Below are 15,910 nucleotides of genomic sequence, written 5' to 3' on the forward strand. Positions count from 1 at the left end.
CAGTATTGAGCTCCCAGCAGATATCTGGCAGGTTAAAGTCACCCACAAGGACAAGGGCTGACGATTTTGAGACATCTGCCAGCTGCTTATAGAATAATTCATCTCCTTCATCATCCTGGTAGGGCGGTCTGTAACAGACACCTATGATGATGTCAGCCTTGTTGGTCTTCCCCCTGATTCTAGACCTCTCTCCATTAAGTTTTTTATTGTCTTATTTGAGATGAGCTCTAAACAGTTTCTCAGCCTCTTCAGCAAATTGCATACTCTCCCCCCGTCAAACCCTTGAGCTATTTTACTCAGCTGACAGCATGAACTAAATGATTAATTTCAAAATCTGTTCTTTAAAACTGTCCTTTGGTTCAGATTTAGTTCTGCTTGTTTTGTTTAAATTGACTCTAATTTTACCCCAAAGCTCACTTTTTCCTAGCAGCTTTTCTTCCCCAATGTACAACAACATTCCTTCCTCTTCATTAAATGAATATGCAGTGGGATTAAATGAAATTGAGCACTGCTGATGGATTACGTTCTTCTATCTATATCGAAGAAAATAAAGCCTCTTGAGGTAATGTAAATGCTGTTGCTTTTTTTTCACATGAGCAGCAAGTCCTTTCAAGGGTCACATTTCATTTGTACAGCCTATGGTGTACAACTTTTCCACTACTCCCCAAAGGGAACAGTGCCCCACATTCTGTTGTGCTAGTCTTTCCCATTTCTTAAATCTCTTTTGACACCCACAAACATGTGAAGACACCTCACCTGCATTGTTCTCTGATGTTTCCAGTCCGGTCCTTCAACTGGGGTGTGAATCTCCCCCTCCAGACTCTAGTAGGTCTGGCACCACAAAATGACACTCGCTCATCTGCACTGACACTTACCTAGGGCTGCTTTTCTTTGCATGCACTTTGAGAACAGCATCATGTGCCAGGGCCAGTTTTGACTTCTCAGCTGCTCCACCCTTTTGGTAACATTTGGCTGCCACCTGGGGTGAAATTATACACAACATTCACAGATGTGCATCCAGTCCATGGCTTATCACATAAAAGCAATATTTAATTTTAGTCACTGTAATGGAAAGCAGAAAGAATGGCAGGGTGCCTGGAAGAAGGAAAAGGTAAAACATTGCAGTATATTTTTAGGACAAAAAGAAAAGCTTTGAAGTCAGTCCACATGTGACTATCAAAATTAGAGTATTAATTACAATGTTTTACATGGAAGTAGTGAAAGCAGAATTCCTGGTAGGCTGATAGAACAAATAGCATATGCAACTTGAATGATAGCCTAAACCATTAATTAAGTTACAAGACATCTACCTCATATTAATAAAGGTGAAGAAAATCAATGAATGCAAAGTGAAATCAAAAAGCACAAAACATTCTTCCGTGCTTTGATCATACCAGGCCTTTTCTGTGATAAACTAAACAGAGGTACCAGGAATTACCATGCTCCTAGCAAGGTCTGCTCCATTATCACCCTGCTAATTCAGCAACACCATGATTTCTTTATTCTATCCACTAATTTAGTGTTTGTGTCTGTCTGGAATTTGCACGTTGCAAGCCACTCTTAGAAATGCCAAATTCACTAGATAATTTTTTCTTAGGGTAGCAATGATAAGCAAAGATGAGGGTTATAGAGAAGGCAGAATGGCAGATAACATAGTTAATACATTTCAGATTCCAAGATTTTTTTTTTTTTTTTTTTTTTTTTTTTTTTTTTTTTTTTTTTTTTTTTTTTTTTTTTTTTTTTTTTTTTTTTTTTTTTTTTTTTTTTTTTTTTTTTTTTTTTTTTTTTTTTTTTTTTTTTTTTTTTTAGCTGTGTTGGTTTTTTTATCTAAATTCCTTTCTGTCCACTTAGGGAATTGCCTTTTATTTTCAAAGGGAGATAAAGACTGTCTGTATAGTGGCAGCTGATTGCTTTGATTTTTTGCCTTATTATAAGTATCTATTTTCCTTTCAGAAAATTCTGTGCTGCTACCAGCAAAACACAGAAGCTTTCCTTTTGCCACTATCCAGGAAAGTATCCAAAATTTTATTTCACAGAATCATAGAATATCTCAAGTTGAAAGGGACTCTGAAGGATCAGATTCCAACTTACTGCTCTTCACAGGACTGCCTAAAACAAAACCACATGACACTCTACCCTCGATGGAATTTTCAGATCAGAATATACGGAATCATAGACTATGCTGAGTTGGAAGGGACCCATCAGGATCACTGAGTCCACTGTCCCTGCACAGGACACCCCACGAATCACATCATGAGCCTGAGAGCATTGTCAAAATGCTTCTTGAACTCAGACAAGCCTGGTGCTGTGACCACTTCCCTGGGTAGCCTGGTCCAGTGCTCAATCACTGAGTGAAAAACCTTTTCCTGATATCCAGCCTAAGCCTCCCTTGACTCAGCTTAATGCCATTTCCTCAAGTCCTGTCACTGTTCACAGGAGTGAAGAGATCAGTACTTGCCCCTTTGCCTCCCCTTGTAAGGACATTGAGGACCTCAGTGAGGTCTCCCCTCAATCTCATCTTCTCCAGTCTGAACAGAACAAGTGACCTCAACCACTCCACATAAGGCTTCCCCTCCAGACCCTTCACCATCTTCATTGCCCTCCTTTGGATGCTCTCTAATAGCTTAGTGGCTTTTTTATATTGTGGCACCCAAAACTGCACACAAATTCAAAGTGAGACCACCCAGTGCAGAGCAGGAGCAGAGCAGAGCAGGACAATCCCCTCCCTTGACCAATGGGTGATGCTTTGCCTGATGCCCTCCAATCCCCAGGCTAACCCTCCTGGCTGCCAGGGCACAGCTGACTCAACTTGTCATTGACCAGGACTCCCAGGTTCTTTTCTGAAGCTCGGCTCTGCAGCCTTTAATTCCCCAGTCTATACACAAAACCAGGGTTGCCCCACTCCAAGTGCAGAATCGGGCACTTCCCCTTCTCAAACTTCATACAGCTGATGATTGCCCAGCCCTCTGACTTACTGAGGTCTCTCTGCAGGGCCTCTTCATCAAGAGAGTCAACAGCTCCTCTCAATCCTCCTAGTTTAGTATTGCTGGCAAATTTACTTAATGTCCATTGAAGTCCTGTGTCCAAATTATTTTTAAAACCATTAAAGAACACCAGCTCTTAAACTGAGCCTTAGGGAATCCAACTAGTGACTGGCCTCCAGCTTGATATAACCCCATTTCCTATAAGTCTTTGAGCCTGACTTGTCAGTCAATTTCCCATCTAATGTATTATGGACTTGTCTCGCTGTAAGCTGGACTTTTCATGCAGAAGGATACTGTGAGAGACAGTACTAAAATCTTAGCTGAAACCAAAATATACCACATCTACTGGCTTCTCTTGGTCAACTATATGGATGACCTTATCATAAAAGGTGCTGGACAGCTTGAACTCTAATCAAGCTTTGGCCACACAAATTTTCTCCCTACAGTAACAGCATCTCTGTTGTCCTCCCATGTCACCTCTCCTGCTTCCAACGTCCATACACTTTCCCTTTCTGTCTAAGTTCTAGAAGAAGATTCCTGTGAAGCCAAGCCAGACTCTGACCCTTTGCTTGACTTCTGGTGCTCTGGAATCGCTTGCTCCTGCACTCTTAAGAGGCGGCTCTTAAGAAGTGCCTAGCATTCACAGACCAAAAGATTTTCAAAAGCAAACTCCCAGGAAACCTTACTAATTAGATCCTTCAGCAGCCCAGAGAGGGCTATCCCCATATCAGTCAAATGTTTGCTAGCAGGTTTTCTTCTATAGCCAAAAATTTGAAACTCAGTTACTTTGTGGCCACTATGACCAAGATAGACACAAATCACCACATTACTCACAAGTCCCTCTCTCCTTACAAACAGCAAATGTAGAAGGGCACCTTTCCCAGTTGGCTCCCTTAGTACCTGTACCCAATGGTTATCTTCTTCAACATGCTCCAGAAATTTCCTGGACCTGTTGGTGTCCACTGGATGATATTCCCAGTTGACATCTGGGAAGTTAAAATCATCCCTAAGGACAAGGGCAGTTGATCTATAGATATCCCTTATCTCCTTGTAAAATAATTGGTGGCGTTCTCCTGGCTCTGTTTTGCTTTCATCCAATTAACTGTCATCCTATTATCTGGACTTGTATTAACTACCAACTTAGGAAAAAAAACCTGTAAAATCTCCATGTTCTTTAAAAAGGAAGAGAATTAAACCATCATTTTACTGCCCAAATCAGTGTACTTCCAAGAAATCCTTTTCTTCTCCTACACTATGTGCAATGATAATATCAAGAATAAGGTTTAGATTCACAGATTTCAATCAATTCCAATTGTTGCTAATAGTTGTTTTATTCCAAGTGTCTTTCATTTGTGCATATTAAAATGTCCTTCCCTCACTGGACTGCAAACTTTTGAGTAGTGAATTTAAGATTACAAACAATAGGCTTGACCTCTCTGCTTACTTCTTGTAAGACACTGACAAGTAGTCTGTAGATGCCTACACAACTTCACAGCACAAACCAAGACAGACTGCTACACAGCAACTGAAGGTTTACAGATGATTTTATAGATACAAAGAAAAAAAAAAAAGAGGTTTCAGAATTAACAAGAATCCTCATTTCAGATAAACATATGTTCCTACCTCCCAGAACTGATGTTTAGCATAGTAGTCTCCCTGTGCAATCCATTCTTCTGGAGTTGAAGTTTTAGCAAACATGCTGTCATCTAAGTCTAGAAGGGCAAAGAGTAATTATCTTATGTTAAAATGGATAAACTACAGAAATCATTTATCAGGTACCAAAACTAAGCATTAACATCTCATAAAGCTCTACGATTTGTGCTCACACCAATAATAATAATTCTGAGTTAAATGTGTTTTATGTCTCTCAATCAACACAGAAAATCAACAAGTTGGGTTTGGTTTTGAATGACCGTTAAAAATTACGCTAGTTTTTTGGACGAATCTTTTTATTAAATCCATTCTCTTTATAGAAAACAAATTATTTTAATTGATAAATTTCTTTTAGCTGGGACGGTTTTTCTGCCTTTGTTACTGTGCAGGTGTGACGGATGCACTCCTCCTGGTCGAACTACCTGAACTGTGGTTCAAGCTCAGCAAGGAGGCCTAATTGAAGTTAATCCTGTTGCGTGAGGCTATCAGTGAGAACACAGCATCAAAACAAAAAACACAGTTTGCCTGGAGACTGGGCTGGTAAGTGGCTGAAACTGCATTAACACAGCAGAAAATGTGACTACAAATTAAACACTTTAACAGCTCAAAGCTATAAATATCTGCAGCCATTCAAGTTCATTGAGTTCTCCCTCCACAGCAGCTGGCTGAGTGGCAGCAATCTTCCTTTTGAGTAGGAAAGCCTCTCAAGGTTACCCATCGAGGCTGAGAGACCCCTTACCAAACACCAGACACCAACAGGTTGGTAAATGACATTTTTGCACGTGTTTAACATTTAAGATATGTATAGCAAGCTTATGTGATAATTGCTGTATCCCATGCTAACTTTAAATGCAGTAAAAACCCTAGTACTGACCACCAATTCATCTGTATTTAATGAATATTTTATATATATGAATTTACTAGTCCCTGTGACAGCAACGAAACTTATACTAATGAATTAGCAGTGAAGTTATGCTTTAACATATGCAACTGATTTTAGAGACAAAAGAATTAAGACCTGCTGAAATAAGCGGAAATTTGCAAGGGCAGTTATCAGTGCATACTGTTAGAAGGACCAAGGAATTTAACCTTCTTTATTACATGGCCTAAAAGCAAGAAAGGATGAGTAAGCTGTCCTGTTTGACAGTCTTTTAAGAAAGTTTTAGGACAACTTCACCTTCATTTTCATCTGTTTTGACAACCTCAACAAATTTTCTTTTGATGAAATACTTAAAAGCTGGAGCCCGTTTATCGCAGTCTTCATCAAAGATCCAAAGATTCACTCTGGCTCTTGTAATGGCAGTATACAATTGCTTGAGTTCTCCATTCAGCATCTGAACCAGAACAAAAAATAAAATAAAATAAATGAAATGCCAGATGAGCTAAATTATTAGAATGAAACATACTTTCCAGTTATCAGAAAACAGAGAATTTATACAGAATGCGTAATAAATAAGAAAGCGTCTTTAAGTAAGTCTAAATATTAAATATGGCATTTTACAATTACATAAACCATTGTGCAGCTAACTAGCAAGCAACTACTGCTGTAAATCTAGCAGCTGCACCATACAATCCTGAAAATATCTGACTCACTAGATTCTAAGAAGTTTCCTTAATTTCAAAGTAGTGACACCAACTGGAAAACACACTATAGAAAAGGTCAGTATTGACAAGCTGATTTGCTACTTGCTTTAACCACAGTTGCTCTGTAAATATACCTAAAAGTCTATGACATAGGTTTTCTTCTCTTATCAAACTGCTTTGCAAAAAACCTCTTATCTTTTAAAATCAGTATTATATTGCACAAATATGAATAACTACCAAAACAGCACAGCAACCTCGATAAACATGAAACTACAGAATAAAAGTATTTAAGAAATTTTCCTATTTCTAAGTTTTAAGAATTTAACTTGTCCTTCCTATTCCCAACATTACCAAAAAACTCACCTTGTACATTTCTACATTAAAAGGAGTTCTTTTCTGCACACCGGCAGCATCCTCTAATGGTATTTCGTTTATCAAGTTGCTTCCCACTTGCACATCCGAATCAGGACTATAAGAAGATATTATCTTCCATTCTTTGCTAGCCTAAAATATCAAGAGAATGAGGTTTACTTGTATGCAGTATATATGCAAAAGATAAGGTTGTATGTTGCGACCAGTCCATCTCTACAACTGAAGAAGGCCCAGAGGAGGTGAGTGGGGAAAAAAATTCTCACGGAAGAATGTAAAGAATAATCAACTTTCATCAAGAAAGCCGAATTTCATCTCAGCACAACCTTTGTTTGAGATACTTGTCCATACCAGGTGACCATCGAGGCATATAAACAACATCTCCTAAAATAGCTAGTAGAGAGTAACATCTTCCTGAGCTGCCGAGACAGAAGCGAAGACACACCTCAGCCCAACAGTGTGTGTGAAAACTGAGCAACAAGCAAAACAAACCTGGAGGAGTGCAACTGGCTTAAGCTGGCTTCAAGCTATGGATTAATTCCCAGGGACTGAGGATGGCCAGCATCACGATGGTGAAGCTAATGGTAATATATATATATATATATATATACACGTATGTACGTATATAGGGACTGCTAAATGGAATCATGCTTTTATTATAATTCCAGTGTATATTGCCATCATTACATTATGCTTGCCTTGGGATTTCAGGATACTGCTGTATCACTTATAAATCCAAATCATATGCAAGATTCAATATATCAAATTAGTAAAATTTGAAATTAAACATTAAAACTTCCTTGGGTGGACTATAGATTTTCAGCTGAACACCCCTACAATGGATGGCCCATCTACAGAAGAGATCAGGTACCCTGCCCACAGATGAGGCTCAAGTTTTAGTCCTAGGGATGAAGATTTTCCTACAAAGCCCAATACCACAACAGGCAAAGTCACTGAGGGAGGGATGTGCTGATTTCTGGGAAGGCAGACCCCTGCCAGCTTGGGACAGGGTGAAAGGTAAATGGTGGTGGAATAACACCCAGAAGTTTCCAACTGTCATGCTAAAATGCGCTAAGACATATTGGAGACATCCTGGCCTGCAGGTTAGGAAGGGCAGCAACTAAGTCTCCTTGACTCTACAAGACTGACAAGCTCAGTGAGTTGCAGACCAGCTGGCCCACAACTCACCAACCTCCTCATCACTGTAGCACCAAGGAGACTGTGCTCCACCTGGAGCAAGAAGGATCCAGACAAACAGAGGCAAGCTGGTGCTGTCCTTTTTCTGGTGCACCAGTAAATCAGTTCTCTGAACAGGGACCAGATCATTCACCTTGGCAGGAAAATGTAGTGGATTAACAAGAGGGAAATTTAGGACATCAGCTTTGGTGTGCAAGTCATCAATGGTGCTTGGGTAAACCATGATCTGGTGAAGCCCATCAACAAAATAAAGGGGTTGGAGCCATGAAAGTGGACACACCCTTATTCCATGCAAGCATATATTCTCACCCTCAGGGTTCCCGAGCAAGATGGTTGTTCATTCATTCAAAGAAGATATTAAGCTTACTGTGCAATACTAGTAATCACTAACGCTGGTCTCAGCCAGGGCTCAAATGTCAACACATCCTCTAGGAAGAATGCTCAGAGACGAGCAAAAAAACTACGCATGCAGAAAATCTAAAACATCATGGTCAGAGAATACTGGACTCCAGCATAGGGACACATGAGAAATATGCACAGACATGCTTAACTACAAGTTAAGTCTGTGGCAGAAGATCAGTGCTGTGCACTCTCATGCCACGTAACAAATGCCAGCTCCTGATCATACCGTTCTGCGGGTTCCTAATCCGCTACAAAACTTAAAACTGTAACCTTAAAATCATAAAAAATAATACCTTAAAACTGTAAGTATATTTTAAGTTATGCCTATTTTTCCCTTCCTCGGTATTTAACTGAAATCTAATTACATAGTGCCAGGTTTCTGGCACAAAATCAAAAATACTTGCAAAAAGACAGAAACAGTGTTTTAACAATCTATGTACTTCAGACCTTTGAGCAACCCAATATATTTTAACTAGCTTCCTATGAGAAAAAGTGGGAAACTTCTTGCAAAATGTATTTTGATGATGATGCATTTTGAAGTTAAGATTGCAATAAATCAGCTATCAAAACATTTCTAACCCTGTCATAGACTGCAACATGACAACCCGCTAATGGTATTGGTTTGGTCAACAGCTTACTGGGTTTTGGGGATTTGGCTTTTTTTTACCTTCTGGATTCTTCATTCAAAATCTGCTTCCTGAAACAAGATTATTCTTAAATCTCATTTTCAAGACAAATAAAAAGATAACCCAGTACATTACAAAATGCACACAGCCACATTGTTGCGTTTACAGCAGTTCACAGATTCAACTTTTTAAAATTAGAAAACCTCAAGGTGAGCTTCTTTCCTGCCTGCTTGTTTAGCTGCTCAAATCAGCTCAATTACTCATGACTCACAGGAACACAGAAGAATTGAATGAAAACAGCTCTCCAGGCCTGACATGCATTATTAGTCTAAGCTAAAATGCCCTATACAACTCAACTCTGTTAAACTGATTCTGCTAAATTCTTATAAACGGCTCGTTGTTTTTCTGAGTACGACTTGCATCACCAAAACCAAATCAACTTTAAGAAATCTACTGTGACAGTCAGTATTGTACTGCCCCCAAACTTCAGTAAGTCAGAGTAAAGGTCATTTTTCTCAAGCTCTTCCCTATGAGAAGCATTTGCTAGCCTCTAAGAAGAGCCACAGTAAGCTGCCCTCAGTTTTCATCTGCTGAAAACCACATCTGAGACACTGTTTTGAGGGCTAGAGGCAGAGGGCATCTGCAACAGAGCTGTTCACTCTGAATGTTTAATTGCAGAGCAACTCAGTCATAGGCAATCTCCAGTGTCTGCAGGCACGTTCAGTAAGGAATGCTGCTTACTTGGCTGGCTCAGGACAGGGCAGGAGGGTTCTGCAGTGATCTGGCAACAACAGCGAGGCTGCTGTAGTTGATAGCCCACTGCAAGGAGCCTCGTGGACTGCTCCCCTGACAGGTCTGGGAGTTACAAGGCTTTGAGCTCCCCAGAGAACCACAAATGGGGCAAAAGAACACAAAACACAACATCTCCATGAAAGGAATTCTTTATCTGAGGCCATACTATGGGCAATGATGTTCACTATAGGCTCTGAGACCTTTTCAAGTTTCCTGACAACTCCTGAGCTAGACCACAATGAGTTTTCTGGAGCTAAGCTGAGGAAGGCTACAGAGCATGTTCCTCCCCACCCCTCCAAACACATACACACACTATTTTATTCTAAACAACTAGGTTAGAATTTTATGGTGATACAAAGCTGGGGGAGGGGGGGATATAAAGTGCTTTTCTGGGACTTGGAACTCAAGTAAAGAATATGGGAGAGTGATGAAGTGTCCCTTCACCAACTGACCTGAACTGGGAGCAGCCAGGAGAGACAGGATGTAAGCTAGAGGAGTAGTCTTGGTATGCAGCAGAAGTGTGTCTGTGTGTGCACGTGTGCAATGTTGTGTGTACCCCACAGCTCTCCCTTAAATTTTAACAGTCAACCTGAAGGAAAATACAGGACTAAGGGAAGGCGATCTCAATTCATAAACCTCTGTGATGAAACCACTCATCTTCAGAGAAAATGGAATCCTTCCCCAACTGAAATGCTAATTAGACCACATGTAAAATTGACTTCAGAAAAAATGCAGAAAAAGGAGTAAGAATTAAATACCTCTGAATCTGTGAAAAAGTTGTAAAGGAGTACATCATCAAACTCCAAGCCCTTTGCTTCATAAATTGTCAGTACAAGTGCCAAACTAAGTTCCTCAGGTATCTTCTCCTTTGCAGTTTCATTTGCCACTAATACCACCTGCCATAAAATACAGGAAAAAAGAAACATATTAGGAAGCAAAGAATAAAAAAGGTAACAGTTTTACAGCGAAATCAGCCAAACGTCACAATAATGTAAGAGCCTTCTCAAAACCAGACAACATTTAACACAGACATTTCAGCACACTCCACGAAAGAGGTCACAAAACTGCCATTAGAGACTGACAAATGCGCAGCATGTGCAGACAGTTTTAGATCTGGTGTTGCAAAATTTGGAGTTAGAAAGGAACAGGACAGACAATACCTGATGCAAAAAAAAGGAAAAGACGTATGAAGAAGAAACAGAAACCAACGCAATAAAGGTTTCTAAGTTTAAAAAGCATAATTTATCAGTGAGACAAAGGCTTAAAAAAGAAAGCTATGGGCAGTCCATACAGAATTATTATTTAGCAACAGAGGTGGAAGAATCTGCAAAAAGCCTAAGAAAAGCAAACCTGATGTGCTCCAAATTCAATGGGCTGTGTTTTCCTTTTGTTGCCCCTCAGCAGAATCGCTAGATCACTAACACTGCAGGACTCCAAGACTGTAGGTTTTGGTCCATCAAAGAGACCACGGTCCTGAGGAAGCCGATCAAAAGATTCTGGAAAATAATGCTGGAGCAAATCAACCACTCCAGATGCTAAACGGAGAATACCTGCAAAAAGCAGAATTCAGATTTTAAGGTTCAGCCTGTTTCAAATTCTCTCACAAACACACTTCTAAAAGATTTTGTAAGAATTTTGAAATCAAGACATATCAGGAAAAAAACACTAGCCAGAAAAAAACAGAAGCTGTAAGGTCCAGTTTATGTTTCTGACATTTTGAGTGGATCTCATTTTTGGGCCTGTAAAGACCAGAAAGCATGCTGCAAAGGCTTGCCAGCATTCTCAAAAAATGAAGGCCATAAGTGAGAAACAAGAAAAGCAGAAGCAGCACACCAATGCTGCAAAGTCTAGTGCATTGGTGATGAGACAATAGAAATATGTATGAACATTTGCTTAAATTTTCCTTCAAAACAAATACAGCCAAAACATGCAGCAAGCATGAATGTTCAAAAAAAATAACACTTCTAAAAATGTTCATTCTTGGTTCCCCAGTGGAGATGTCAAAATATAGAGCTGACATATCAGAAAAAGCTGTGCATCTGATCTGCTGAAAAAACCAGGCCACATAGAGATGCTTTGAATTGGCTGGTAGAAAACTTCAATCATTAGTGACATATGAAGAGCACAGACTCAGCTCATAAATAAATTTTATACTCTACCTGAATGAGACCTGTAGTTCTGGTACAACTGATATATCCTTTTTGGTTTTCTAACACGCTGTTTCTTGTTCGTGGAGCTCTTGCTTGCGTAATGAAACAGTGACCTCAGGTCACTAAAACGAAAAGCAACTCCTTTCATTATGCTCTGGGCAGTGTCACCAGTTAGAAACATGGCATTAGGGTCATTGATGCACTTCATTAACAGTGCTAGCTCAGCTTGTGTGAAATCCTGTATCTCATCACCATAAAACTCATGGATGGACCACGGCAGTTCCCTGAGCTTTGAAAGTCGCTGAGACAAATTATATAGCAAATCTTCTTCATCAAAGTAACCTCCCTGCGATAATATCTGCTGATAAAGACAGAAGAGATGATAGATTTCACTCCTGTCTTCCCTGAAGTTCGGTGATCTCTTTCGGCCCAGCCTTTTGTACTGCTCCTCAGTAAGTTTGCCTCCAAAGGAGCTCAGTGCCTCAAAAGAGCCTTTCAGAAAAGATTTTATTTCTTTCCAAACCAACGCTGGATTGTACAGGCTTTTACCTTTTATCATTTTTGGCCATATTTCCTTTGCAAATACATCGTAAGTCACAAAAGTCCAAGGATCACTCTCCCTGGAGTACGCATCTGCAGCTCCTCCATCCTCATTATGTTCTGCTTCAAGGTTACCTTCTTCATCCTCGTCCTGCCAATTTGGTATGACCAAGTCTTCCTGAGGACTCCAACCAATAATAATTCTTTTAAGGCTTCCATCTTCATTTCTTGGAAAAAATGGGTCAGGCATGGATGCATCTAATAACAACAACAACTGCTTAGAGGTGACAAACAGCGGAAAATTTTCATCTTTAACGTCTTGTAGTTTGTGAATATTTGGCTCCAGAGGCTTGAAGTGACTGGTTACTTTGGAAGACTTACTAAGTTCAATGAAATTCTTCTGAACTTCTTGGCATAAGACAGGATTTTTTGTTACAAAGATCTGGTGCAGATGCTCCAGCCTGTTTGATGCTTCTGTGCTACTTATTTGGTCTGCTTCACAGTCATCACATGAATTCATTTCTGTACCAGCTGTGCCTGAGGGAACCTTTCCATTCTCACTGTCCTGGTCTTGCTCGTCGTTCACCTGCTCCTCACTCGAATCATCACTGTCTTGTTTTATTTCACCCTCTTCCTTCCCTAAACTGGCTTTTTCAAACTCACTGCACTGTCTTTGCTGCCATGTCTGCCTCTCCAGCAGAGGTCCATTCGCCAAGGTGGATTTTTCCCAGTATGAATAGAATTTCTTCCAAAGCCTATACAGGCAGCAAGTCGTCTTCCCTGTCCCACTTCGCCCAATTAGAATGATTGGTTCCATGGGCTTTGGATTGATATCAATTACTGCATACTCCAACTCCCCAACTCGGAAAGGGTATTCAACAGAAGTCTGCACGTCATTTATAATGTTAAGCGCCATGTTAGTACTGAAACTGTGAAATTTTATTATATTGTACTCCAATTCTGCTGCACTGGCTGGAGGGAAATACTCAGGCATGGTACATTCCTTTGGTTTTTCTGCTGCCATGTCTTCAACGTAACAACGTGGAACACGCTTCTCTGTTGTCACACTGTGGTTCTGATGTCCTTCATTTATACACTTCAGCTTTTTCCTCAAGATGCAGGATAAACCGCGATTGTAGGAAATACATATATTTTCTAAGGTACGGTCCAGCTTGCCGTGGTCAAGAACAATGGCCCAAATTCTAATTATTTCTGTGTAAACTCTACCTGATTTTTCTGGAAGGCTTTTTGTCTGTTCTGTCTCCATGATCTTTTCTGGACTCTCACTGCAACGAGGAGAAAAGTCAATCGCAAGTTCCCATAGCATTCTTGCACCTTTGTCCAATTTGGCTTCATACAGCCGGATATTAGCTTTCAGGTGTTTCAGTGGCTTCTGAAGGCCCCTAGTCCATTCCCCATTGCCAAGCTGCTTAATTGTCCTTATAGTTTTAGTTTTCAGATCATGAGGCACAGCTTTGCTGCTTAAAGTCTTCAGCGTTTCAGGAGTGCACTCTATTTCCCAGGTCATGTTATCAAACTCCTGCTCTTGTGCCTCAATATCCAGACTCTTTTCCTTTTCTTCATTCTCTCCATTAGGCAGGGCCATATTAAATTCCCCTCCTCCCTTCTTTTTCTTCCAATCATGCCCTTTTCCTTCAGGAAAAGCTATGCTTCCACAAGGTTGCAAGGAACTTCTTCCCTCTTCCAAACTGGTCTGAGCTGCAGGTGGCTTTTGTACCAGAGGATGATCCTTTCTCTGCGTGTCACCCACCTTCAGTTGCTGAATTAAAGCTGTGATTGCCTGCACTAGACTTTCCTGCAGTGTTAAGGGGCTATTTATTCCTTCTGTTTTCTGCTTTGCCAACTGACCTTTTTTTGTTTTTACATAACACGGGGGTTTTAAATCATTAGGCATTACATTGCCAGACGGTGTCTTTAATGAGGACCCAGATGAAGAATGCCTTGTGCCCTTTGACTGTGAAGCCTCAGAGGCTGGAACGGGCTTAGATGTTTTAACCAACTGCCCTGCTCTATCTTGCCGGTGCTTCTTTTTCTCCAGCGCAGCATTATTCCAGGCAAGTAGCAGTGGGTCATTTTTTTTAATTCTATGCCTCACATCTTTTCCAGATTTGTTTTTTATATTAAAGTTTATGTCGAATTTTGCCAATGACTCTGCTATTCTCTTAGTCTGCTTTGAAAATCCTCTCTGAAAAACAATATGCATCACTGTATTTCCATTCTCATCTTGTATATTTGGATTAAGATATGGAAAGTCAGAAGGTCTTGAAGCAAAGAGATCGAGTAAGTAGTTCAGGATGTTTAAACCAGTGCCATCTGAAAGGAGAGAAACAAATATAAAAAGAAATCACTTGCTTTACAAGGATGCATTGTATGCCAACAATATTTATTTTTTTTTTCTGCAGCTAGCGAATTAAAATCTATTTACTGTCAAAAGAAAATCAAAATCTACAATTCATGTTTGTAAAATATGCTTATTTCAAATGGCTCAAACCTGAGCTCTCCTAAGATTCAGGGAAAACAATACAATGGTAACAAAGCTTTATAAATCCCTAGAGCTGAAACTGTTCTCATAGCATCATTCAATTTCATTCCTTTTTAACCTCTGGGTACAGACGGACTTGTTTGTTTTCTAATATCAGCCCTGACTGCTACCCAAGGAATGCTGGTGACTGGTCATCTGGACAAGCAGCAGCTCTAGGTACTGCTCTGGGGTTGTTTGGTCCACTTTAATATGGCACCCAGAAGCAACCTGCTGAAGATAACTTTGTTTTATTAAAATAACCTGCAGGAAATCCCAATTATTTCCTGATATCTGAGATCCCTAAAGCAACTTCCTACAAAATAAGATTGGTTACCTCCCTGGGGGGAAAAGATATAATATACATATATATCTATTCTACAGCTTCCTGGATTTCATCCAAATAATATATGTGATTTAAACAAGATAATTTATGCAAAACATTTCTTTTCTATCTGTAAAATAGTGACAATGAAAGCCATCGTAAAGAATTCTCACCTTAAAAACTTTACACAGTGAAAAATACTTAAGAGAAGATATTCTCATTGGACTTCTTAATCTTTTGATTTAAAATTTTACAAGTGGCAGTAGCTCTGCTTCTAATCTCTCTAAACACATCCAATGAAATGTGTTTAAAAATTAATAGTTTATCTTACTTTCTTGTATTTTTATGTAAGCCCTAGAGTCCTTTCACTCAGTTCTCCCTTTGAAAAAACTTTGTTTGATTTATGACTGAACAAAAAATTAATTTCTTCCTAGATACTTTCAGTTTACTCCATTCCCACCTAGTCCACATTTTACAGGGTTTCAAAGAGCCTTGTATATTCAAAGAAGAGCCTTGTATATTCACAAAAGAGTAACTGACAGAGACACTGCAGTTGTTTGATTCTCCAGTGTCACTTGAGCTGCCACTGCCTCTTTTTATAGTCCCAGACACGGGAACCAAAGAGCAGAACACATCAGCTTAACAAAGAGTATTGTGTATCCTCTGGCCTGCAAACTTTGGGGGCTGAGTGAGACAGTGAGACGTCCTGACCTGCTGCCTCTGCAAGCATATCAGTAAACAGCAGCAGA

General features: G+C 39.8%; 1 protein-coding gene across 2 annotated transcripts in view; it reads right to left on the bottom strand.

The window, feature by feature from the left end:
* TRANK1 (tetratricopeptide repeat and ankyrin repeat containing 1) overlaps positions 1–15,910 on the bottom strand; it is a 57,510-nt gene that overhangs the window by 11,840 nt on the left and 29,760 nt on the right. For both annotated transcript variants that reach the window (XM_027891809.1, XM_027891798.1), the window contains exons 13-19: positions 11,767–14,631; positions 10,958–11,157; positions 10,366–10,503; positions 6,585–6,725; positions 5,815–5,971; positions 4,608–4,696; positions 876–979 (exon numbers count right to left, since the gene is read on the bottom strand). In XM_027891809.1, the coding sequence (XP_027747610.1) occupies positions 876–979; positions 4,608–4,696; positions 5,815–5,971; positions 6,585–6,725; positions 10,366–10,503; positions 10,958–11,157; positions 11,767–14,631 (3,694 nt within the window). The remainder of the gene's footprint in view (positions 1–875; positions 980–4,607; positions 4,697–5,814; positions 5,972–6,584; positions 6,726–10,365; positions 10,504–10,957; positions 11,158–11,766; positions 14,632–15,910) is intronic.

Source organism: Empidonax traillii, unplaced genomic scaffold (genome assembly GCF_003031625.1).
Source record: "Empidonax traillii isolate 1590-97213 ecotype Southwest subspecies unplaced genomic scaffold, ASM303162v1 scaffold14:size4059594, whole genome shotgun sequence".
NCBI classification, from domain to species: domain Eukaryota; kingdom Metazoa; phylum Chordata; class Aves; order Passeriformes; family Tyrannidae; genus Empidonax; species Empidonax traillii.